The sequence below is a fragment of the Melanerpes formicivorus genome, unplaced genomic scaffold (assembly GCF_026170545.1).
Source record: "Melanerpes formicivorus ecotype bairdi unplaced genomic scaffold, bMelFor1.0.p_v2 SCAF_14, whole genome shotgun sequence".
Classification (NCBI taxonomy): Eukaryota; Metazoa; Chordata; class Aves; order Piciformes; family Picidae; genus Melanerpes; species Melanerpes formicivorus.
The window spans coordinates 4,979,093-5,005,402 of NW_027142366.1; the positions used below are offsets into that span (position 1 = coordinate 4,979,093).

Genomic DNA, 26,310 nt, shown 5'->3' on the forward strand with positions numbered 1-26,310 from the left:
AAGCTGGTGGTGCTGGGTCAAACATCAGGGTGGCCAGATGTGAACAACTGCAGATGTTTTAGCACTGAGGTGTGGTTGAGCCCAGCTGCTCTGTTACCAACCTGCCTCTGTGGCTGTTGCTGTTCCAGCAACATCCCTGTTCACAAAAGTGGGATGAAATCATGGAAACTGTGCAGGGCCAAACTGGTCAGTGTTGATTCTGTCAGTGACTGGTTTAGAAGCAGGTGAAGACTTTATATGCACTCTTGGTCTTTGGTGCTGATGAAGTAGGATGAAGCCTGTAGGACAGAGAAGTGGATATTGCTGGAAATCATCCTGTGTGTCCTCTTCATATTTAGGACTTGTGCCCCTACTCAAAGCTGAAGGTAAATGCTTTGGGTGAACATGGGAAGGGAATGAGATGGAAGAGGACAGAAAAGACCAAAGATTTTTCCTGTTTCAACAGATAATAGAATGAATGTGATTTGGCCACTGCACCTTAAAGGGTAATCCCCACTCTGAGCCTCAGATGAGAAGAAAAAAAACTATAAGGCTAGAGATAATGCAAGAGGATTTGTGCAGACTTTTCCCAGATGTAAAGTGAGTTACTGAATAGCACAGCCTTTAATGGTAACTTTTTCTTTGAGCACAGAGCTAATTTGTTGATTTAGCCTAGCTGGGTAAATCTATTTTTCGTTGCCTGCACATCCCATGCATGCAGACCTTTTGTGTGTGCTGTTTTCGCCTTTCAGTTGTCCCTCAGCATACATTTTCCCTAAACATCAGGTCGACCCATCCCAGCAGTGCCATTCATGCCAGCAGCATGGTCTCTGTGGCTCTTGATGTTGTTGACCCCAGTGGGAAGGGTTCACAGCAGCAGACTGAAATCTCCTGTAAACCTAACGCTGAAACAAATCCTGCTTGTGGAAGACTGCAGTGCAAGAGAGCAGACTTCTCTGTGTGCTTGCTCCCTGGGACTGGAGTGGATGGACCAGGAGTCAAGGTTACCTGTATGCTGTGCTCTTTTTCTGTACCAAAATACTCTCCTTGGTGACTAAGCACCATGGGTCTTGGTTTCCTGACTGAGTTTATTTCAAACAAGTTAGGTCCTGCACTAAGACAGGGTTTGGTTCAGAGCTCTCAGGGTTTAGGCAGTGCCAAGAAGATCTTCCAAACAAACAGGGCAGGAAGGAGGGATCTAGAGGCTGTGTCAAGAGAATGCAGACTATAGTTGAAAAATAACAACACTGTTATCCTGGAGTAGGCTGTTCTTTGAGCCTGCTACAGCAGTTGGTGTCAGCAGGGCTTGCAGCGATGAGCCTGTCAGCCTCTCGGGACTCCCAAAGTGCTCTGTAAACTTTCACAGCAATGGGAAATAAGCACAGGGATTGCTTCATTCCTCACTAAAATGCATCTACAGCTAGCGTGAAATACAGTAACTGCTTAGTGCCACACAGGAGCTGTCCTTGTGGCAGAAAGTGAGAAGTGTCTCTTTGAGAGTGGAGGAGGCAGGAGGCCATTACATCAGTGGCATTGGCACAGGACACAAGGGCTGATGCCACAGTCCCAGTTCATGCCCTTGTTTCCAGAGAAAAGTCCTCTGCCAGGAAAATGCTTTGCTGCTTCTCTAGTGGTCCAGGTCTTACTTTCTTATCTTCTCTGAGGAATGGTATATCCACAGCACAGCGTGCTCCCTGCCATAACCTTTAGTTCATTACTGATTCAGAGAGTGAGAGCCAGCTATTGAATCAGAGGGTTGGGACCAAGCTAAAGGTCAGGATTGTGTCTACATACAGAAAAGCAAATGTAACCTCTTCTTTCCAAGAGCACTGATACGTGGGGATGTAAAAGTTTGTGTCTGTAAATCCTGCAGCTCTCACAGAGTTGCGAAGCAAAGAGGCAGGTAGGAAAAGACTGCTTCCCAGTTGTCTGGGAAGGAACACCCAGAGGTGAGGAAATAGTGGGCACAGGCATACAGCTGTTATTCTCCAGGGTGGAAAAGAAACGTGTTTCTGCCAGCAAGAGCAGTCTGAGCAATTTACAAAGCCAGGCTAACTTCCATAGCTTCCAAGAGCACCAAGATAACCTTTTCACCTGTGTCCTGCATCCCACTGCAAAGTTTGCCTGCTGCAGTTTTTCCCAGCTCAGGCTTACTTTGCACAGCCTCTGTGCCTGCAGCAGCTTTTGAGCTAACTTTGCACTTTGTTGAACTTTTTTTTTTTCCCTTTCCCCTTGCCTTTTGTAGTTTGACCTATGTGATGGGGGACTGAATGCCTGGCATCTGCAGAGAAAGACAGTCTCTCCTTCAAGACACGCATGGACTTCTCTACCTCTGCTGCATGTTAAATTGCAGACTTTTTGCCTCTGTTATTGGAGATTTCTCCATTGTTAAAACATTTCAGTGCCTGTCATTAGCGAAGGGGCATTAGGTTGGCAGGAGCAGTTCCTCAGTCCCCCATCTTTACTCACCTGCAGCAGTTCTGCTGAGCTTAATTTTAATTATAATCCACTGGGTCACCTGTGCTCCATCAGGCTGTTTCCTCTAAGGTTTTGTTCCATTAGAACTTTATTACAGAGCTAATTTTATATGACTTTTTTTTTTTTTTAAAGCCATGAAATTCAAGGCTGAGCTCTGAATTTGCCTGTGAAACAGGAAAATAGCCCAGGTCTGTGCTGTGATTCAGCAGATTCTGCTGTCACCAGATCACTGCTGTCGAATTAAGTAGCATCCTTGACTTTCTTTCCCTTAGCTCTTCTCTGTGTAAAATGGAGACAGGGCTTAACCTCACGTTTGTGTAACTCTCCGATCTTTGTCCGGCACTTCGGAGGTGCCAGATACAATAAAACTGCCAAGCATCCTCTTGGCTAACAGAATTGATGATTTACACCCAAAATGCTCATTTTTGTGCTAAAACAAGATCACCTGAAAGATACTGCGGTTGGAAGCAAACCAAGGAAAGGGGGAGGAGGAAACCATCTGTTACACAACAGCAAAAATGTTTCAGGGCGTTCGCCTGGGAAGCTCTGCCTTTGGAATAGGAAGGTTTATTTATATGGATGGAGCTAATTTTCTCTAAGTTATTCATTTTTCACGTAGGGAATTACCTAATCTTACAAGAGACTCTAGGAGGAAAGATTCATTTATTCTTTGTCTCATTCAGCCCCAGGCAAGCCTGAAGATGCTCTGCCTCTTCCAGTCCTGCTTTTTTCTTTTTCACTGATTCTGTTAATGGAGCTTAAAGGTTTTCTTCCTCTGGATGAAAAGGGTTAATCTTTCTCGTTCCTTCTCACCCTTCTCCTCCTCTTTTTCTGGAGAGTTCTTTTTTTGGCGTCTCTGGCTGTTTTCTATCATCTTCTCCCCCTAATCTGCCACTATCTGAAGAATTCATTACATTTCAAATCAGAGGCCTTGCTGCATACATTAGCAGGTTTTAATAGACTTGCCACGACTCAAAAAGGAGGGGGGGGGAAAAAAAAGAGAGAGAGAGAGAGAGAAGATTTAAAACTCTTGTCTTGCCGAAAGCAGACAGATTGACTCAAAAATGACTCAGTCAATAAAAGATGAGTTTTGAAAAGGCTTCCCTCCGCTCAAAGGGAGTTCGTATTCCAGCGAATTAGGTTTTTCTAAGCCCACTGTCAGAAATTAATAATACATACAGCATGTAAAATGGATTTAGCCCTCTACAGCCTTATACAAACATATCTTTGACTTGCTAAATGTGACACGACTACCAGGATTTTCCAGCCTTTATCCCAGGAGTTTGTCATCTTTCCGGGACGGTGACCACAGTGGAATTTTTAAGTATGGAACAAAAAAAACACCCTAAAAAACACACCCAAACCAAACCAACCCCAAAATAACAACAAAAAATTGCTAAATGAGATTTTCATTAAGAACCTTGAGTCCTGTGTCCAGTTCTGGGCCCCTCAGTTTAGGAAAGATGTTGACTTGCTGGAAGGTGTCCAGAGAAGGGCAACAAAGCTGGGGAGGGGTTTGGAGCACAGCCCTGTGAGGAGAGGCTGAGGGAACTGGGGTTGCTTAGCCTGGAGATGAGGAGGCTCAGAGGAGACCTTATTGCAGTCTACAGCTACCTGAAGGGAGGCTGTAGCCAGGTGGGGGTTGGTCTCTTCTCCCAGGCAACCAGCACCAGAACAAGAGGACACAATCTCAAGCTGTGTCAGGGGAGGTTTAGGCTGGATGTTATGAAGAAGTTCTTCATAGAAAGAGAGATTGACCATTGGAATGTGCTGCCCAGGGAGGTGGTGGAGTCACCCTCACTGGAGGTGTTTAGGAGGAAACTGGATGGGGTGCTTGGTTGCATGGTTTAGTTGATTAGATGGTGTTGGATGATAGACTGGACTTGATGATCTTTAAGGTCTTTTCCAACCTGTTCTGTTCTGTTCTGTTCTGTTCTGTTCTGTTCTATTCTATTCTATTCTATTCTATTCTATTCTATTCTATTCTATTCTATTCTATTCTATTCTATTCTGTATGTTTCTGCTTCCCCCACCATTTTCCCCATCCAAACTCCCTCTGTCAGAGTGCTGGTTTATTGTTATTTGCAGTGCAATTATGTATTTCTTCTACAGATTGGCTTTCTTGTCCTGTTCTTACGGAAGGTATTGTTTGAATGGCCTCCTCTCCTATGAGTACTACCTGAGGGAGTTGGGACTATTCAGTCTGGGGAAGAGTAGGCTCTGAGGACTCCTTATTGTGGCCTTTCAGTATCTGAAGGGGGCCTACAAGAAAGCTGTGGAGAGACTTTTTAGGGTGTCAGGTAATGATATGACTAGGGGGAATGGAAAATAAATAGAAATGCATAGATTCACCTTGGGTGGTAGGAAGAAATTCTTCACCATGAGCATGGTGAGACACTGGAACAGGTTGCCCAGGGAGGTGATAGAAGCCTCATCCCTGGAGGTTTTTAAGGCCAGGCTGGATGTGGCTCTGAGCAACCTGATCTAGTGGAATGTGTTCCTCCTCATGTCAGGTTGGTTGGAATTAGATGATCATTGAGGTCCCTTCCAACCCTAATAATTCTGTAATCCTATGGCTGCAACATGATGTTTGACTCTGGACTATATCTCCTGGGTGATGTACAGAAACTGTTTAAAATGTTGGTGAGGAAACAAACGCACTGAAGTGCTCCATTTCAGGCCATTATGTGCTGTGCAGATGTTTCTTGGACTTGAAATAGGCAGAGCTCATAATTTTTTTAATATGTTTGTAGGCTGTACGAAAAGGCTGAGCTCAGAGTTGTTGACTAAGAAGCGCAGCAGTCGTTCTTTCTTTCCCCATCATCACAAACAGGAAACTTGCCCACATTTTCCTGCGCTTCTCTGGCTCCCAAAGAGGAGATCTCTTAACATGGGTGGTGGTATTTAGAGGGGCTTCCATCAAAAGCACTTTTCACAGAGGTGACGATAACAAGCTGCTCCGGCACTAGCAGAAGGGTTTCACTTTGTAGGGAATTTCTGCTTTTATCTCTAAGGGCAGACTCTCAGGTTGGGTATTTAAAAATACTGACCTGTAGCTAGGAATGTCTGTGACAGTTTGGGCTGTGCCTTTAAGAAAAGGGTAGCTGCAGAATTCTCTAGCTGAATGTTTGGGTGTAAAAAGGAAAACAAAGATTAACTCTAAACGAAATCTCCGGGATGTGGTTTTATGAATTCTACATTCTGTCTCAGTCTGTCTTTCGTTTCTTGGCCAGAATGCATGCTGCTCACCCTGCCCTGAAATGGGTAAGATAAGAAAAAACTCACTTCTTAACAAAACTTTGAGCTAACAAATTCCCTTAATATCCTTTTCTCTTTCTCTCTTTCTCTCTCTCCTTTTTCGTCTAATTAACTGGACAAGAAGGGAAAGGGGAGAAGAGGCTGGGGGGAACCCGAGGTGAAGCCCTCCTCAGGAGGGTTTTTCTGTGTTGCCTTCTTTCCTCTAAATTCTTGTATGATATTGTAAATACTGTATATTGTGTATATATTCATGGCATTTCATTATTGCTTGTAAAATACAGGTTTTCATTCGCTTCTCATATGCACTTGCAGCCCAGAAAGCCAATCAGATCCTGGGCTGCATCAAGAGAAGTGTGGCCAGCAGGTCAAGGGAGGTGATCCTCCCCCTCTACTCAGTTCTGGTGAGACCCCATCTGGAGTACTGCATCCAGTTCTGGAGCCCCTATTACAAGAGGGATATGGACGTGCTGGAACATGTCCAGAGAAGGGCCACGAGCATGATCAGAGGGCTGGAGCACCTCTCCTATGAGGACAGACTGAAAGACTTGGGGCTGTTCAGTCTGGAGAAGAGAAGACTCTGAGGTGACCTTATTGTGGCTTCAAGAAGGCTGAGGAGGGACTTCTCAGGATATCAGGTAGTGATAGGACTAGGGGGAATGGAATGAAGCTGGAGGTGGAGAGATTCAGACTGGATGTCAGGAAGAAGTTCTTCCCCATGAGAGTGGTGAAGCCCTGGAATGGGTTGTCCAGGGATGTGGTTGGGGCACCATCCCTGGAGGTGTTTAAGCCCAGGCTGGATGAGGCTCTGTCCAGCCTGATCTAGTGTGGGGTGTCCCTGCCCATGGCAGGGGGTTTGGAACTAGATGATCCTTGTGGTCCTTTCCTACCCTGACTGATTCTATGATTCTCTGTCTGAGTTTAGCTGTGCTTTATTGTGGGTGTATTAAACCATCTAAACCACTACAATGTCTTGTCTCCCAAGAAGAGCCAGTAGAACAGCATCTTCTCCAGCACCATTTTCCCCACTGCAGAGGAAATATGGGTGACTGGACCCTGTGGTTCTTCTTGCCCAGACACTAGCATTACTCATTTCTGTCCAAGAGCCATGAGTAACTGCTTACTTGAAATTAGATACAGCTTCTGCTCTTTGTCCCCATTCACTCATGAGCAAGAGGCAAGGAAATGTTGTTTCTTGGGTTGTATTGCAAGATGCAACCAGGAATTACACAGCAGTCCCAAGAACAGAACACTTGTCTGCCTTGCAGATGTTTAGTCCTTAGCACTTAAGAACTGTTGAAAGACTCAAACATAGAAGACCTAGAAATCAGCTGGGGTTTTGCAGCTGAAAGAGGTGCTTGAGTCATTCTTCCTCGTGGTCTTTTATTTATGACATACCAAACTCTTTCCCAGGGTAAGTCTCCAAAGTTAATGTCCTGTATCATAAGCAGGAGCTTTTAGTTCTTTTTATTGCAGATGTGCTCCCAATATTGGTATGGAGATGAACAAAACTGAAGGAAACAAGCTTGACTGTTCCTCTGGTTTTGTGTTGCTTTCCAAATGGTTCATTTTTTAATCTGTTCCATGCGCTCTTGACTTGAAAAAGGAGTTTCACAGTGAATATTATGTCACTTTAGCTTCCAGCTGCTGTGCTGGGACATAGCCACCCAATAATCTCCTTAGGAATAATTGCTGGTGTCTTTTCAGATCATTTTTGTGAAAGGTGACAAACTGCTTGCCACAGTGAGATGTTAATAACACAGAGATGCCCTTTGTTTGAAAGCTGGTGCAGAAATTACCCCATGCAGTTGTTGGAAAGTCAGAGTTGTAATGGTAAGAAGTGAGGAATGGAGACATTCATTTGCATATAATTCCAGGGCTTCTGTGTCATCTTTTGTGTAAACCATACAATTTCTGGCGCGGTAGGGAACGTGCGCTCATAATGCGGAGGGACAGGAACATGGGCTCGCTCTCAGCATGGATCAGGGTTAAAGAGATGTCATCTACTAAAAAGAGGGTAGAAAAGAGGAAAACATGGTCTGCAGAAGCTACACGGAGAGGAACAGGCATGGATACTTAATGAATCCAAGTTGTCAGACCAGCCCAGGGTAAACTGTACAGTCTCAGGCTGCGCCAGGGGAGGTTTAGGCTGGATGTTAGGAAGAAGTTCTATACAGAGAGAGTGATTGGCCATTGGAATGGGCTGCCCAGGGAGGTGGTGGAGTCACCATCATTGGAGGTGTTCAGGAGGAGACTTGATGGGGTGCTTGGTGCCATGGTTTAGTTGATTAGGTGGGTTGGATTGGTCGTGATGATCTTGAAGGTCTCTTCCGGTCTGGTGTGGTCCATTCCATTCCATTCCATTCCATTCCATTCCATTCCATTCCATTCCATTCCATTCCATTCCATTCCATTCCATTCCATTCCATTCCATTCCATTCCATTCCATTCCATTCCATTCCATTCCATTCCTGCTGCCACCTCTGAGTAGGCATCAGAAAAAGGGAAGAATCTGTTTCCTTCTGGGTGTGTATTGAGCTGAACCTCCCAGGCATCTGCCCTGAATCACAGCTGAGACCTATTGCACGTTGCTCTTGTAGCAGAGGCAGCTCAACTGTCCTTTCACCTGTCAGATGTTCTAGGTGGGCATCTCTCTGACACCAAGATGAAACCCTTAAAAGCTTGAACTGCAGCAGAGGGCTTTCTAGCATGTTGCCAGCACAGATTTCTCAGCTTCTTCATAAGAAGAGTATTTTGTTTGCAGATGGATGGCACAGCTATCTGTCTTGTCTTGTTATTTATAGTAAAAACAGATCCATGAATTCTTGTTTTATCTTTTTTTTCCACCTTCTTTCTCTCTCTCTAGGAAGTTAGCAAGTCTCCCTGAATAGCCAGTCTCAATGATGAACCTAACAATTAGAGCTTTAGTGCCCATCTTCCAAAATTTCTAATAAAATTGCATGAATATTTAATACCCAATTATTAAATATTAAAAAATTTAAAGCCTAACTGGCATGGAAGTTAGCACGTGATGAATAATTCAGAATCAGAAGAGGAGATTTGATGCTTGGGTTGGGACAGATGTTACCTTTCCCATCTCCCTGATCAGAGATGATTTGGGTAGCCTTCCAGTCTTGGGGACAGCGTGTGGACGTTGCTTGGAGACTTCAAGCCTTTACCTTTTGCTCAGGACTGTTAGTGCAAGGTTGAGGGAAATAACCTTCCCTACCCATAGCAGTTCAGACTCCTGCGATGGAGATACGAGCTCCAGAGGCTGGAATAATGTGATTGAAAGCCTGCTTATCCAGGAGATGGCTCTGTTTCCAAACATCTTTCATGCTCCAGGGGAAAAAGATTGGTTGTCTTTAAGTCGCTGTCACATTCCTGCAGTTTTGTTCTTTGAAAGCCCCTTTTCCTCTCTCACTGTTCCACTGCTCCATGCTTAACCAGCGTTTCATTCAGCTCCAGCATGATCCTCTTTAAAGGATTGTTTTCATAAAGTGGACACCAGAAAATGAAGTAGAGGATGAAAAATATGCCAATAAAAACAGGGCAGAACCCGCTGTCCTGCGAGAGGAGGTTCAGGGCACTTGGAAGAGCGTAGAGAGGAAATGCCTGGTGTGTGTTGAGCGGCTTAAGTGCCTTTGGGGCCTGCTGCAGGAGCATGAGCTGCGAAGAGGAGGGTCTGGGGAAGGCTTGACTAGTTGGCATCCAGAGTGCTTTCAGGCAAAGAGCAGTATATTTGCATTGCCAGCACTTCAACACACTATTGAAGGGATAAACATGGAGGTAAAAAAACCCCCACCAAAACAGCAGATTGAATGGAAGGAGTGAGTGGAGGCTTTTTGGAGCTTAATTTCCAGCGCAACAAAAGCCCCCAAACAAACTCCACAATCTTCTCCCATTAAAAGCACAAATAAGGTGGCGTGCTGCAGAGAGTTGCCTTTATCTGTTGCAGTGCCATTGTGCTTTGGTCCCTGCTGGCTGCGTGTTCCTGCGTGGCCCTGCAGCCTGCCTGCACGCTGCGCACAGCGGAAGCTCTTCCATTAGCCCAGACCCTGCACGCACACCAAATGGCAGGCTGACCTTTCAGCAAAGCTGCCTTACCCAGGGCATGGGGATGCTGGGCTTTGGCTCAAAAACTGAGCTCTGGGCATGGTAATCATAGAGTTGTTAGGGTTGGAAGGGACCTCAAGGATCATCTAGTTCCAACCCCGTTGCCATGGGCAGGGACACCTCACACTAGATTAGGTTGCCATGGGTTAGCTGTTTGGGTGGGTTGGATTGGTTGATGGGCTGGACACGATGATCTTGAAGGTCTCTTCCAACCTGGTTTGGTTTATTCTAATAAAGGTTATTCTAATAAAGGTTGACCAGAGCCACATCCAGCCTGGCCTTAAAAACCTCCAGGCATGAGGCTTCCACCTCCTCCCTGGGCAACCTGTTCCAGTGTCTCACCACCCTCATGGGGAAGAACTTCTTCCTAGCATCCTATCTGAATCTACCCACTTCTAGTTTTGTTCCTAGTCCTATCACTACCTGACACCCTAAAAGGTCCCTCCCCAGCTTTCTTGTAGCCCCCTTCAGATACTGGAAGGCCACAATTAGGTCACCTCAGAGCCTTCTCTTCTCCAGACTGAACAGCCTCAACTCCTTCAGTCTGTCCTCATAGGAGAGCAGCTCCAGCACTCTGCTCATCCTCATGGCCCTTCTCTGGACATGCTCCAGCACTTCCAGATCCTTCTTGTAATAGAGGCTCCAGAACTGGATGCAGTACTCCAAGTAGGGTCTCACCAGGGTGAAGCAGAGGGGGAGAATCACCTCCCTTGACCTGCTGGCTCTGCTTTTCCTGATGCAGCCCAGGATTTGATTGGATTTCTGGTCTGCAAGAGCACACTGGCAGCTCATGTTGAGCTTCTCATCCGCCAGCACCCCCAAGTCCTTTTCTTCAGCGCTGCTCTCAAGCCGGTCGCTGCCCAGCCTATGTCGTAATGTCTGTCAAGGAGAGAGGCAGCGCCTGGGAAGGGTGAGGTTAGCACAGTGGCCTGTGCTTATTTACAGCCAGTCTCCAAATGATCAGGGAGTCTGCAGCATTTAGAGTTCCATCTGTGCATCTCAAATAAGAACTGCCTCTAAGGTGCCCTGCCCCAGACTCTGTCTTACACCACATAGTTCTTTGGCAAGCTACTTTAGGAGGGAGGCATCTCTTGAGGGGAAACCTTCTTGCTCTCTACAAACACCTAATGGGAGGTTATAGTAGAGTGGGGGCTGGTCTCTGCTCCCAATTAACTACTGACAGGACAAGAGGAAATGGCCTCAAATTATGCCAGGGGAGGTTTAGATTAGATAGTAGGGGGAAAAGTCTTTATTGGAAGAGTGATCAGGCATTGGAACAGGCTGTGCAGGAAGCTGGCAGAATCACTGTCCTTGGAGGGGTTCAAAAAATATGTAGACATGGCACTTTGGGACATGGTTTAATGGCCATCATGGTGTTGGGTTAATGGCTGGCCTTGATCATTTTCAAGGTCTTTTCCAACTGAAATGGTTCTATGATTCTTTGGGTGTTTATTGATTCTATATTTGGATCCATCTGCCTGCAGAGCTACGATATGTTTGTTGTGAGCACAGAATTTGCAGTGCAGGGAAGAGAGGGAAACAAGACACTGTGAGTAACATAATCTTGGACACTATCACTGAGTCAAAATAGCATTTCCATGAGTCTCAGTATCTGAATGTGAGCACAGAAAGTTCCTGAAGTAAGAGCAAAACAGTTTTGCTCCTGGGAAGGCTTGAAATCCTCTCTTGCTCTTGGTGAAAAGCTTCTGTTTGGAACCTCAGTGAACTAATAGACTGTAAAGCACTCTCTGATGCATGATTGAATGTTGTCCACCCTGTGCCACAAATGACTATGACTCCTGCAAAATATCTTCACTTTTAGAGGGAACAAACCAATGTTTCTGGAGCAGTTTTTCTGTGTTTGTTTTAGTAGCAGATGTTGGATGCTGTTTCAGAGGTTTAAAATAGCTTCCAGTGTTTTGGGCTGGTGGTAATAGTAATAATGTGCCAGTGGAAACAAAATAATGGGCAGAGTGCAGGGGAGGTGATCAGACAGGATAAATTTGTCTATTAGATGCTTCCTCAGACCACTCCATGTAATTAACAATGTGTATTATATGTGTTAATTACACAGTGCCTAGGATTAATTCTTACGTTAGACACTTGAGTGCTTTCAAAACCACTCTTTTCCTTGGAAACAGCCTAGTCAAGTGTCCTCTGACAAGCAACACAAGTTCTGCCTCTGTGCTTGCTACCAGACTTCCCTCAACTACAGCCCTTGAAAAGTCCCAGTGATGTTTTTGGTTTTACAACTCAAAAATAGTTTACTGGGGAAACAAGTAGATTGCAAGACATGCTCAGTATTTGCTGCCTTGTTCTGGAAGCAGAGGGTAACTGCTCTGCTGTATACTTAAGTACCACCATGTATTTGTATTTTGAAGGTGGGGCCGTTTTCTGCATCTCAGCTTAATGACTGGCTCCAACTCCAGCTGACATCACCTTGATCTGGGAAGGGCTGTTGGTCTATAATTGCCATACGGAAGGGAAATGAGGCTAGAAGACTTTAATCATCATTTAGATGATGGAGGGAGGTGTCTCTCTGGCTGGTTGACAGTTTATGACGAGTGTGACAATCCTGACTTCCAAATGGTTTGTGCCATATCATACTAGTTGGTGAAGTCCTCTTTGGGTTGCTTAAACTGCATCGGGGTGGATGTCCCCGTCTCCACTGAGTTTTGTATTGCTGCAGCCAGGCTCTTCATATCATTTAAGCCAGTGATTTTAAAGCTACCTGGGGTCTCTTCACACAACACTGCACTGCCTTCACTGGGAACAATGTAGAGGGGCTGGCTGAGAACCTGAGCTGGACTTCCAAAAGCCCATTTTTTCCTGCCTTCCTCTACTCTGAAACAACTTTCCCAACGAGAGGAAGGGCAGAAAAAGTTCCAAGCAGTGTGTGTGTGTGCTGGGGTCCCTTGAAGAAGCCTTTTGTTTCATGATGGTTCATCTGCCTGATGTCTGTGCACAGGCCAGCTTCAAGTGTGCTTGTGAGTCTGCAATTGTCAGCATTACCAGAAGCAGAAACAAGACCTTTACTTACTCTAATGTGTATTGTATGTGTGGAGCTGCTACAAGAGAAAGTTCATTCTCTCCCACAGCTTCCTCTCTCTGATTTTCAAAGTCCTGCTGCTTTCTCCCTAGCCTTGTGCTCTCCTCTGCCACTTTGTGGACATTGTCTGAGTATAAAGGTTAATTCTGGACTTCTTTCCAAGAAGTGGTACCCTTGTAAAGATACATAGCTTGTCTGAAAGGGGGCTTGAGATAACCATCTGCAGTGACAAGAAACATATGGGAGACTTTCTTAGCGGAGAGTTCTTGGCCAGTGCAAGAGCTGTGGCTGGCCATGGTGATGGAGAGTTTTGCTCATCGTGTGCTGCCTTTGAAAACTCTTCCCTGAGCTGCTGGAAGGGCAAACTGGTGGCTGGAGGAAGGGGGTGGGAGGTGCACTGAACCATATGGTACATACACGGTTTAAAAATAAACCAGCGTTGACTGATCAAATAAATACCACTTAGGTTTGAAATTGAGCAGCCAGTGCAGTCTGTTGAATATAAAACTGTTTTTACCTTCAAGAAAAGTTATAATTCATGATTGTAAGAGCACAAATTGCAAGTGTTGGAAAGAGCAGACGGAGTTTGCCAGGTTGTGAGGGTCGAGTGAGGGTGGCATGAGGCTGCTGCGCTGGTCGCGTTGCACGGGCTCACTCCCCGGGGGCATAAAACACAACTATAAAAGCTGGCAAAGCGAGTTTTATCTCTCAAAAGCAATGGTCATAAACTTGCCTGGATCAGAAAATGTTCAGCTCTTCTTCTATTAGCCTTTATTTAATACGATACAATTCCCTTTTATATTGTGTCCTTCACAGAATATCACTGAAGTCTTTTCAGACGCCGCTCCTCGTAAACTTGAAACTGGGAGAGAAAAATTTCAGCTCAGGCTTTGAACAGGGGAATGGCTGGAAGCATTTTAGGTGCAGAAGGGCAGAGTTAAGAGTTGCAAAGAGTCAGCTGGAAAGGACAGACCTGCAATGAGAGGATGTAATTAAATAAAACATGGGGTGCAAGTGGGGGTGATTGATGGGTGACACTGCATGGCAGGCACGCATTATGGGAACAGAAAAAGCTTGTGTAGGTGGGAGAAAATAAGGGTAATGGTGGCCTTGCTTCTTGAAATTGAGAAAATGACATTTCTTCTTCACATTAGAATAGAATAGAATTAACCAGGTTGGAAGAGACCTGTCAGATCATTGTGTCCAACCTATCATCCAACACCATCTAATCAACTAAACCATGGCACCCCATCCAGTCTCTTCCTGAACACTTCAAGTGATGGTGACTCCACCACCTCCCTGGGCAGCCCATTCCAATGGCAAATAACTCTTTCTATGAAGAACTCCTTCCTAACATCCAGCCTAAACCTCCCCTGGCACAGTTTGAGACTGTGTCCTCTTGTTCTGGTGTGGGTTGCCTGGGAGAAGAGACCAACCCCCACCTGGCTACAACCTCCCTTCAGGTAGTTGTGGATAGCAATAAGGTCTCCCCTGAGCCTCCTCTTCTCCAGGCTAAGCAACTCCAGCTCCCTCAGCCTCTCCTCATAGGGCTTGTGTTTCAAACCCCTCCCCAACCTTGTTGCCCTTCTCTGGACATGTTCCAGCAACTCAACATCTTTCCCTAACCTGAGGGGCCTAACCTGAGAACTGGACACAGTACTCAAGGTGTGGCCTAACCAGTGCCGAGTACAAGGGCAGAATGACCTCCCTGCTCCTGCTGGCCACACTGCCTCTGATACAGGCTAGGGTGCAAACAAGATGGTACTGACATCCCTTCTCTAGGCTGGAAACAAAATCTTAAGTACTCTGTTGTTTAAATAGAGCAGGGCTGTTAAAAATACAATGTCCTTCACAGCAGTGTTAGCTGGCATCTGGCTGGGCATTCTGGCAGGGCCAGCAGGGATAGGAATTGCTGTGTAAATACTTGGTCCTGTATGTGTTGGAGTGAGTGACCCCCAGACATGTTACTGAGGGAAAGTAACCTTTAGTAGCCAGTTAGAAAGGACTTCAGGCCTTAGAGATGCTAGCTGGGATCGCAGCTGAATTAACACAGCTACATGGCTTGTGGCATCTTTGAGGATGGGCAGAACAAATCTGTGTTTTCGTGGAAAAGACTAGTGATACATTTAATTTCATGGCTGTTTTGGCATGCTGAGAGCCTTATTGTTTCCTCCTCTTTCCCTGGGGAAAAGGTTAAGTGTGGATTTGGTTTTCTTTGGTGCAGAGACTGCTATTGCTATTGATTGACCTAGCTGAACTCGGAGCAAGCAGCCAAAGCTGTGGTATTTCTAGGCAGCTGTGAACGTTTTCAGATGTGAGGAGTGTAAAAGCAATGGAATAAAAAAGCAGTGACATTTTCACTATGTGAGACCAAAAAAGCCTAACTCATATTTTATTTATTTATCCAGAATAGTTTGAATTCCTCATTAAAGTCGATACAAGTGGGTGGAAAAAAAACAGGAGGTGTTCAAGAAGCAGCATCATTAGGGGGAAGTTCATCATTTGGCAATATTCATTCTGTAGCAGATGAATGAGTTTTGTTTTTCAGTGAGTGAGGATTTTTTCCCTCCCCCCCCCCCCCCACTGAACTCTTCAGGACAGGCAGTACATATTCTTGGCCTGAATACAAAGGAGGTGGAGCAGTGTGATTTCCATATATTTTCCTGTTCTCCCTGTTCCCCTCCTTCATTTGTTTTTTTTCCCCAGGCAAAGCAAACAGCCAGTCATTATCCCCGACCAAGGCGCATCCTGCCAAATCTCACACTTATTTTCTCAGCTCTTATTTGTTCCACTGATGCTTCAGTGAGGGATGCTGTGGCGTCCCCTTCTCTGGGATGAAGGATGTTTATGGTGTGGCTTTCCCCATCCATGGCTTCTGCGGAGCACACCTGCAGCATCTCTCACCTGTGCTGTGCAAGTGCAGCAGAGTCAAACTCAAACAGGTACTATAAATACAGGGACTCTCATTTTCAAACACTGGCTTTTGAAGATATAATTAAACCTAATTCTCCAACTGCTATGAGAGCTCTTAAAGGATCAAGACATTCAGTGTTTTGTAGGTGGTAGATAAAATGGGTGGAAACAGTAAAGCTGCCATCAGAAACCTGCTTTGGTAATGCACCTCAACCCATCCTGAAAGAATTTCCCTCTGTCAGTGGCCTCTGTGGTTGTGCCTCAAGTGTTGCTCTGAAATGGCACTCTGCTGAATTGCACTCTGCAAATGATGACTTTTACAGCCATTTTTCCTGACTGTGCTTGAAATTTGGCGGGAGTTAGAAGTAATAGGTGAGGCCTAAGAACCAGCACCGTCACATCTGTAAATTCAGATGCAGAGCAAACAATGAGCTGCCTCTTAGCTTGTTAGAAAGATTAATTACTGTCCCCAAATCAGTGCATATGGTGCCTGTGCTGTTCTTGGGGTGCAGAGAATCTGCAGTGCCAGGGCCATATGCAGTGCAGAGAGGCTGCACTGTCTCTACAAAGAAGAATCCTGTGCCATTTTAGACATCCCAAAGCATCTGAAACATTGGCCTGGGGCTGGCTGGTATGAGACAGAACCTGCAGGCTCTCTTTCCTGCAGAAGCATGGTGGGAAGCTGTGAAAAGTATCCTAGGGCATCTCAGATGGCTTTGTTTCAGCACTGGGAACCTGTGTTATGTTTCTTAAGTCTCAGGTTTCCTTCCTATAAAGTTACTCTTCTGTGAATTCTCTTCTTGGCTGCATCAGCAGAGCCCTCAATGGAAAACAGAGGAGCAGTCGCTGTCCTGAGTGCTGTCCTGAGTTAATCCGGGAATAGCCCCTAGCTGAATTGTTTCCACAGGATCAATACTGCAGGAGGTAGGCACCAGCAGCTGCTGAGGTTGAACTATTGAGGACTGCAGTTTAATTGGGCATAAAGGAAGAGCAATCTTTGTTTTACAGTCAGAGTTCAATGGACCTTTCACTGGGGGCAGCTACAAACTTAAGCATTCCTATCGTGGCCCTGTGCCTGCTTGGTTTTTTTCTGCCCCATTCTCAAGGTAAAAAAACACTGCTGGAGAATTGCTAAAGAAGCCATAGAGAGGAAAACAAGGCTTTATCCCATCCCTGGCTGATGCTGGCACTTTCAACTGCATCTGCATTAGCAGTTACCGAGTTCAGCACCTCGTGCCAGTGGCTGACACAAGGCATCTCTAACAAGGAGATAAAGTTTTTTTTCTTGCAGATGAATTCCTTCAGCCAGGATAGCTGATGTGGTTATACACCAGAACTGCTGCAGGCAATGGAAAGAGGGCCAGGAGGAGCAGCAGGAGGAGGCTGGGGCATGCTGTCCAGAGTGAAGGCTTGCTAGTCCTTCAGGATTTCTTGCAGCAAAGACTGACTGTAATCAGTCAGTCTTTTTCACCCTGAGGGTAGTGGAGGAAGGCAGTTGCCATTGGTTAGTTGCTATTGTGGGTTCACATGGTTGTAGTCTAACTAGGCCAGTGCTGCTGGGTGGGTGAAGAAAGCTGCAATCCAACTGGTGTGAGGATTCTTGCAATGGCCATTAGCAGTACCAAGTCTGAGAGACAGAACAGTGGAAAAGGTGCTAACTCTTCATGAATAATGAAAGCTGTTCAAGGAGTTCATGAATTAGGGTGCCATCCACCTCCAAGGTTATAAAAGTCAGGAAAGGCAGCCTCTGAGATGTGGTAGGACAAGGCAGATTTACTTTTCCAAGGCTAGGCTGCATTTATTAGGGAAAAATATATTGCTGTTGGACATGTGCAATACATTAAAGGCAGTGCTGTCTCTGACAGTGGCAAAATGTTATTTACCACTGCACTGTGGGCACTGAATTTTTGCTTTCAAATAGAGGATTTTGTCCTTAAAGGTTGCATAGTGAGACAGTGAAGGCAGTGAGAATATTGAGGTCAGAGCTGCTTGTTATACCTCCTAATTTCAGAGGCTGATTGCTAGATTAATTTAAGACCAGACTCATCTGAGAGGAGGGGGAAAAGGTTGTAACAATCCGAAGAGGGGTTGTGTTAATCACTCAGTAATGAGTTTGGGATGAAGGGGAACATGGGATGGTCAGGAAAGACACAGCCTTTGCAAGCTCATGAGAAGGGATGGAGTGTAAACCATGATCATTTGGGCTTGTAAGCCCGGTTTGGATACTCACATTCCCCCAGCAACTGTGTTTTGATGAACAAACTGGTCGTGTTCCCCAAGACTGGTTTGCTCCCCTTGACAAAGTGAGATACAACTGGGAGAAGACCCATAGTAAAGGAAATACTTGGCACATACATCATGGCCACAAGCCAGAGAGAGAGCCAAATGAACCACAGGTAAGAGTTGGTCAGCATTAACTCTCCCTGTGTGGATGCTTTCACTCAGAAATAAAGGGACACATCCTCCTCTTTAACCATTAAAGAGTTCCTGTCCTTGCCTGGGAATTAAGCTGAACTGAATTAAGGCCAAAGTACTTCTGAGCAGGGGCATCCTCAGTAGCATTTAAGGCACTTTAACTTAACACTGAATTATCCTTTTGTCCCACCTGGAGCTCCTAACCAAAGCAGTACAAAAGATAAGAGCAGACTCACGTTCTCCTGGAGCACTTGCAGCTTCTCAGTGGTGAATCAGAGGCAAGTCCATGTCCTTGCAGTTGCCATCCTGCGTTCTTCATGCACTGTGCTTGGGAGGCTGATGGAAACACAAATACTCAGAGACTTTTCCCATTCAGTTGGGAAACAGTAATATCTTAGCATGGGCCAAAAACCTCCTTTCATACTCAAGCAATCAACTTGCACTGAAGTCCTTGACATCCTGCTACTGAGCCCTGCACTAGCTAAAAGAAAGACACAGATAAAAGAAAGGCCTACATATGCTGCAATTATGTATCTCTGATCACAGCACAGACAAAGCCCTAAACCTCAGAATGACAAAGAGGTATCTGAAAGAAGAAGGCTGTTTGTTTGCTCGTAGAAAGAGTCAGGGTTTTCCTCTTACCCTGGACTGCAGTGTTGATAAAATAGGCTGACTTGGAAGACATCTCTAGTGTATATTAAAGTTAAGCCAATCTCTATAATTAATGGGGGGATAAATCGAGGTTTAATTACTCAGAAGGCACCTTGGGTGAAAGATTCATGGTAATTGTTGTGTATCCTCTTGAAGGATTCACAGTACTGGCAGCTCCCTTTGTAGCAATAAAACACAGGGTGAGTGGCAGGCAGTCTCACAGGAACTCTCTTCTAGGGACTAGTCCGGTTAAGGTAGCGAATGCAACGAGGCAGTGGTACTCTTCAGGCTTTTCATCACAATAAAAGCCCCTTCCTGAATCTTGAGGGATTCCTAAGCAGTGTGTCAGTTTGAGATCAAAGCACTTACAGTCAAATCAAGAGTACGTTGGAGGAAATTTCCCTTAGAGGCAGCTTCCTCCTGATGCAGCCATAGAGAAGGGGCATTTCTCATCATTTTCCCACTTTTCTTGCTCCATGTAACGGAGCAGCCTTCTCTTGGGTTCCTTGCAGAAAATGTGTGCACATGGGGAAGTGGATGCCACAGCTTTGCACTTTGTGGTACGTTGTTAAAAGACTGGCTGAGCAAACGAAGAATCCACCCCGCCGAGACGCGCCTGGTTTCGGTATTCCTCAGTTTATCCTTGTTTTGCTCTGCTGGGGCCAGAAAGAGAGGAATCTGGCTTGCCTGTTTCTTTACTCTGCCTGCTTCATTTGTTTTTTCTTTGAAAAACTTAATTAAACCTTTTCAATCCACTTAGTTCGGCCAGCGCTGTAAATACAGCACGAGGACTCCCTGCTCGTGACGTGTAACAAAATAGCCCTTTGCTTCCCCCCACCCAGAGCTGAAGAAGCAAGTGGAAAGTGCAGAACTGAAAAACCAGCGTCTGAAAGAAGTTTTCCAGACCAAGATCCAGGAGTTTCGCAAGGTGTGCTACTCACTGACCGGCTACCAGATCGACATCACCACCGAGAACCAGTATCGGCTCACCTCCATCTACGCCGAGCACCAGGGGGACTGCCTGCTTTTTAAGGTAGGTCTCTGCACCCATCGCTGCACCTTTGGGCTCATGCTTGTCAGTATGCCAGAACGGATTGGCTCTTGCTCAGTGATTAGACTGGTAAATCACTGCCCCCCCTGCTCTGTGTTCCTTATGGGGGAAATAAAGGTGCTTTTTGCTTTTAAGAACAAATTCCCGTTGAAGGTTTGACATCTGGTCTTCCACTTATCCATCAAAGTCAGGAGCAATGAGAAGAGGCTATATATGCATAATACCTGAAGCATGTGGCCTTGCACTTCACCTTTTTGTATTATCAGTTAGATATGTAACCATCAAGGTTTCATCCTTACTTCACTGCGAGATGTACGTCGCTACTGTCTTCGCTGTCCTCCAGCTTGTCTGCCTGGCGTCATCTTGTCTTTATGTAAATTGGAACTGCTTTGGAGCAGCAACTCATCCTTGCGTGTGTGAAGTGCCATTTATGTGAACAGCCCAGATGAGTAGCAATAACAGTCTGTCTTCTGTCAGCCTGATACCTTTATTGGTCTGGCTAGGTGGTCTGAGGCTGGGTTGTGGCTTGATAGGTGCTGTTTTTCTTCTTCATTGCCTTCCAGCTAGCACAGTTGGGCTGGGGCATTAGCGAGCTGAAGTGTGACCTCAGAGTCACCGAGCTGTGAAGTTCCATCTTTACGTTGGTTCAAGTGTCAACTGCCCAAGTTTCTGGGTCAGTGGGAGAACTTTCTTCTTGGTGGCAAATGCAAATGGAACTGCCTCCCACTGATCCCCCTGGGGTGAGGCTCATTTGTGCAAAGGATGAGTGGTTTGGAAGCGTTTAGTACGGGGGGGAACAGAGTAGAGAAGTTGTGTTTCGACTGACCTGCAGATGTGTGCAGCATGTGGATTGCTGCTGTATTGGTTCTTTACATAACAGGCCAAACATTTTCCTTTTCTGCAAATTTACAGCCTCAGATAAACAAACAAGCAAACAACAAGTAAAGTAAGTGAGGGGTAAGTGTAAGACAGCACCTAGGATCCATAGTATAACTAGGAAGTTTTGAGGTACTGGTCCTTGACTCCTGAAAACAGTTCTCTGTTGAGATGGTGCAATGCTGTTAGTTTTAACACCTCCAAAGGCCTCTTCCTGTATTGTTAAATGTTTAGGAACTAAAACTATAGCAGACTCCTGGAGACATCTGTTGCATGCCCTGGCCAGGCAGCAGAACCACCACTTCTTTCTGTGTGTTGGGAGAGATGGCATGTATGGAGAAGGTTCTGAAAACACGAGAAAATTGCATACTGGCCATGTGAACAGCAACTGACTGGTAGCTCAGTAGTTTGTCTCCAGTAGGATCAAATTGTCCTTTGTATTGTGGCAAAAGAAATAATTTGCATGCAGGAGAGTGAATAATACGGTGCAGATTCCACTCCCTAAACACTCTTCTGTGCTTACGTTTCTTCACTGAAGTCTTCATTCTCCAGTATGTCCAGAGGATGGAGGTGTCACCACGTGGGGCAGATCTCACATTTCCCCAAGCCTAGGGTGGGTTACTTACTGATTCGTGGAATTCCTCAGCCTCTCTTACCTCACACCTCTTTGGACAGGAGAAGCAGAATCACTAATTAGAGCCTGAAATACAAAATCTTAGGCTGTTTCTCCCTGTTCAGTCTGCAGCTTAGAATAGCAGCAGAATATAAACAAATTATTTGCTTGCTGAGTCCAGGCAGCTGGTTCTCATATACGTACCGAGGCTTGAATCCTGACTACGGCTTCCAGCGAGGTTGTGTGTTTATGCTGTGGAATTTCTGAGCCATAGCAGACTGTGGGTGTTTGTGTGCATTTCATTAACCTAAAGAAGCCACAAAGCAGGGAATGCTATTTGTATTTATTCCATTCAAGCAGTTTATGAAACAGGATCTATATAATTACACCAGAGAAGTCCCTTGGCACTTTACAAGCTTCTGTAGTTTGCCTGTAAACTTTAGAACATCTTTCAGTAGCACTGCTGGTGGCATTTAATTTTCAGCAAGGCTTCAATAGCAGGGATGCAGTAGGAGCTACTCTAATGTAACCCCTTCAAAAGCTAAACAAAGATGAAAGATGTGCTTGGTTTTCCCCCACCAAGGTAGGCTGTTACTGTAATAGAGCTTATTATCTACATGCTGTACGTGTCCAGCCAATTTGCATTAATTGGAATTACAGCTTCAGTGAAAGGGTTAATCACGGTGCCATGCTGCGAATACAAATGACTGCATCTGTAAATGAGCACTGAATTCCAATGAAAGCATATCAGTGTTTATTGGTGATCCCTATCGATGCAACAGATGAGCTCATCAAGGATGTTGCAGTGATTTTCAGACCCTCTGCATGCGAGCGCGTAGGCAGCGAGGCGCAGCTCAGCCTTCACAGCTCGCTCTCGCCTGTTTGCTCTTTTTTATTCTTTTAATTAAATGCTGTGGAAAGCTGTGTTACAGATTCCTCACCAGGAGTTTAGTTTAGATGTAATGCAATTATAGTTATTGGAGCACTTCACAGTTTGTATTCCGCTCCTGTCGCTCTGCATTGGATGTTCCAGGCCACGGCACAAAGTTTGCGTTCTGCGTTATACTCGACTGGCGTGTCTAGGCCAGCCCACTCATGAGATGCCCAAGAACTGCATTGACTCCCTCTCTAACAATCCATTGAAGATATCTATTAAAACAAACAAACGCTGCCAGGGAGCCTCAAAATCAGCTTAGCCAACCTGGAATTAAGCAGTGGCAGAGCAGGATGTCATAGCTTGGTCATGTGTACATCGTGCTGTTTACTCTTGTCTCTGGCTAGCTCCTGAGAGAGAGGGAGGAAATGAGGCCTTTAGAAAGGCAATGACAATTGTTTCAGAAAAAGAAAGTCTTTTGGTAAACAGAAAGACTGGTCAAATTTGAAGAGGAGATGATTTGAAGACACTTGTACAAACGAACAAACAGTGCAGAGAAATTAAATCTAGGGCTTTTGCTTTTTGTGTGCCTAAAGACACAGTCCCAGCCAAAGCATCTGAAGCCAATCAATTTAAAATGGAAGGAGTGCAAATCCTCTTAGATAAGATCCTATGGCTTCAAGGTACTGCTGAGAGCAGGAGCTCAGTATATTTTGTAAAATAGTGAGGTATCTTTGTGGAGAGATAATAAGACCTAGTTTTGCATTAAATATTTACATTTACCTTAAGCAGGGACATCCAGAGCGCTCTGCTGTGAGGTGTGAAGGCAACCTCTTAGAGCAGAGGTTGGGAAGAAAATTCCCATGCATGCTGTTTGTTTTCTGGGTTATGTCTACAGATGGGTTTGTTACTTCTGTAGTTGGCAACATTGAACTCCATCCTCTGGAAACAGAGTAGAGTAGAGTAGAGTAGAGTAGAATAGACCAGACCAGACCAGACCAGGTTGGAAAAGACGTTTGAGATCATCAAGTCCAACCTATCACCTAACACCATCTAATCAACTAAACCATGGCACCTAGTGCCTCATCCAGTCCCCTCTTAAACACTTCCAGTGATGGTGACTCCACCACCTCCCTGGGCAGCACATTCCAATGGCAAATCATTCTTTCTGTGAAGAATTTCTTCCTAATATCCAGCCTAAACCTCCCCTGGTGCAGCCTGAGACTGTGTCCTCTTGTTCTGGTGCTGGCTGCCTGAGAGAAGAGACCAACATCCGCCTGTCTACAACCTCCCTTAAGGTAGTTGTAGAGAGCAATAAGGCCTCCCCTGAGCCTCCTCTTCTCCAGGCTAAGCTACCCCAGCTCCCTCAGCCTCTCCTCACAGGGCTGTGCTCCAAACCCCTCTCCAACTTTGTTGCCCTTCTCTGGACACATTCCAGCAAGTCAACATCTTTCCTTGGCAATGAAGACTTGAATGAAGAAGAGAGAGTAAGAAGGTGCTCAGAGAGAGCAATCTGTACTTGATTATTCACTGTGGTTCAGGTAAACGGCTTCCACTGTTCAGGCATAAATGTGGTGCTCATTACTCTCTTGATAGGATCCTGGATGGAAAAGGCAATTGATCTGATGCTGTGTAACAGCTACCTGAAATCTGGCAGTGTTTGAAATATTTCTGGTTTCATATTCCCCTGCTTTCTCAGAAAGAAGTGCTCAGTTGTCATAATAATTCACGTGTTAATTACTTGAGTCTAAGCTGATCAGTAAGGAAGTTAAAACAAAGTCTTCCCAGTATCTCAGCAGTGTTAGCTGTCTGCTCTCATAAACAGTCCTGACCAAAAGGCTGCCTTTAAACAGAGATTTTCTGTATCTTCAGAGCCCAGCCTTGCAGAGTATGGAATTCTCTCAGGTCTCGCCCATGTTGTTATTTTCTGTCAAAATAATGAAACAGAAACCCAAACACCAGCGGTTGTTCATTGAAGAGCATCCCCAAGTTGCCTTGAAAAAGAATACCCAAGATACCAGCCAGCAAGCAGAACCAGAAGCATCTTAACACATCTTGAGAATGTTGCCAGCTGCAGGGCTGGCACTTCTTGCTGCAGAGTAAAACCTTTATTGGTGTCCTGTTGGATTGGTAATGTGGCAATAAAATCAACAGCTCTTCTGCAACCTGTTAAATTAACAGCCAGTGTGCACACACTGTCTTCAATGCACACCTCTGTACAGAGCTGATTTACAGATCTATCAGAGGAGCTATCACTATCAAACTTCAGGGCAATCTGAAAAGTGAGCACTTGCTTCTGTTGTGGTTCACCACAGAACATAAAGGGGGGAAAAAGACAAAGGCTTTGTATGGAAGAAAGGTATGGTGGAAGGACAAACACCACTTTTAACTTACCCACTCTCCTTTGCTTGCCCCATGGCTTCTGTACCCTGCTGTCCTGTAGTCTCTGTACTGACAAGGTGTGCAGCATGCAACAGGGCAGCGATGTGCACAAGAATAGCTTAATCCTCTTTCCTTGAGGAGGGAAATGAGGCTGGATTGAATTAAGGAAGAACCGAGAGGGTGTTTTAAACAGAGTGATGCTGACAAACTGCAGACAGAAAGGGGGAGACAAAACTCATGTGGTTAAATGTGTGGAAAGAGTCCAATCTGCAGAGATTCCAGCACAGCCTTAGCATCAGTTGTCTGGGGTGCAGCCGTGAACGACGTATGGCTTGGAAGAAGCAGGATGGCTAACACAGGGATTACTTCTACTTGCCTGAGTGCTCTTGTCTCATCTTGAAGCTGACAGCACTGTTGGGAGCTCTGAATCAGTCTGCATGCCTGGCGTACCCGCCGTTTCAGTTACCTCCTCCTTGAACTCAGTAGAGTATCTCTGAGAAGCATGTTCTAGCTGTTTGTTTCCTTTTACATCTCTTTCTTCTCCCCTCTCCTCCTCCTCATCCTTGATGAGTCTCGAGGGGAGAAAGAAATCACCATTTTGATGGAGTGCTATTCTTCCAGCAGCCATCGCGCACTCTTGCACGCACAATCAAAAATAACAATGGGGCTCATCGGTGGAGCAGGCCAGGCAGCAAGAGATTGATTAGAGATTGTAGGCCTCTGTTGGATCCTCATTCTTGTTAATTAGAAGTCATTTGATTTTTATATTTTTGTTTTCAATCTGCCCATGTGAGGGTTGCAGACTTGCTTCCTGCTCAGCTCTGGGAGCACCTGTCATCGCGGCGTTAGCGTGATGCCTCCCTGGGATTCCTGGAAGGGTCAGCAAAGATTGCTTTTGGGTTGCACTAATCAGCAGCTGTAAAATGTGAGCTATTGAGCAATCCATGGTGGTACAGCATCAGATCCTGTATTTAAGCTTCCTACACATGGTTTTCTTTCAGATATTGTAGCAGCCTGTTTCATGTTAGGACCCAACTTTAATTCTTGCTGTGGTCTTCATCTTATTCTGCTCGCTCATGCGCTTTTTTTTCCCTCCCAGTACAATTTCTCTCTTGCTGCATCTGCTTCCCTAAACAATTGCCTATCCCCTAGGGCAGGGTAGGGTTCTTTTACCTTTTCTTTTCTTTTTTCCCAAATGAAACCTGTCACCTCGAGGATAGCAGAGAGATCTAACAGAAAGATTTCTTTATACTGCAGAATTTCTGAGCAAAGAGATGTTGCTCCAAGACTTCAAGAGGCTGGGCTGAATCCTTGTTCCAACTGAGCAAAGTTAATGCTCTTTCTCTCCCTCTGTTTCCCATCTGCATGAGGTGGATCATGCTCCTGCCAATGTCAGTGGACTGTTGTGAGGATGAATAGTCTGTGCTGATAGGGAATATAGAGCAGCTTTGGGCTGGGGAATTCACTCCCCTGTTACCTGTCAGTTTGGCACAATACCCATTTCCAGCATGTTGGCGCCGCTTGCTCCCCTTCCCTGCCATGCCTGCCAGTCTGCCAGGGTAGACCCAGCCATGCAGCTAATTAATGCTGATGATATTAGAGAATTATTCCAGTGGCTGAGTCTTTCCTGACTAGCAGGAGGATGGTATGTGTGATCT

At 45.4% G+C, this 26,310-nt stretch overlaps 1 protein-coding gene and 1 long non-coding RNA gene across 4 annotated transcripts in view; one reads left to right on the top strand and one right to left on the bottom strand.

Annotated features, from left to right (window-relative positions):
- Nucleotides 1-26,310, top strand: part of MAD1L1 (mitotic arrest deficient 1 like 1) — a 428,013-nt gene that overhangs the window by 303,891 nt on the left and 97,812 nt on the right. For both annotated transcript variants that reach the window (XR_010988348.1, XM_068146670.1), the window contains exon 17: nucleotides 19,699-19,889. Coding sequence is in view for 1 of the 2 variants with exons in the window: in XM_068146670.1 (XP_068002771.1) it covers nucleotides 19,699-19,889 (191 nt within the window). In the remaining variant the exon portion in view is untranslated. The remainder of the gene's footprint in view (nucleotides 1-19,698; nucleotides 19,890-26,310) is intronic.
- On the bottom strand, nucleotides 13,518-24,726 carry LOC137445174 (uncharacterized). Of its 2 annotated transcripts, none has more exons than XR_010988349.1 (3): nucleotides 24,665-24,726; nucleotides 18,442-18,541; nucleotides 13,518-13,850 (listed from the first exon to the last, which is right to left on the bottom strand). It is a non-coding gene; the product is annotated as an uncharacterized lncRNA (long non-coding RNA). The 2 variants fall into 2 exon arrangements; XR_010988350.1 differs by lacking the exon at nucleotides 13,518-13,850 and adding an exon at nucleotides 15,467-15,781.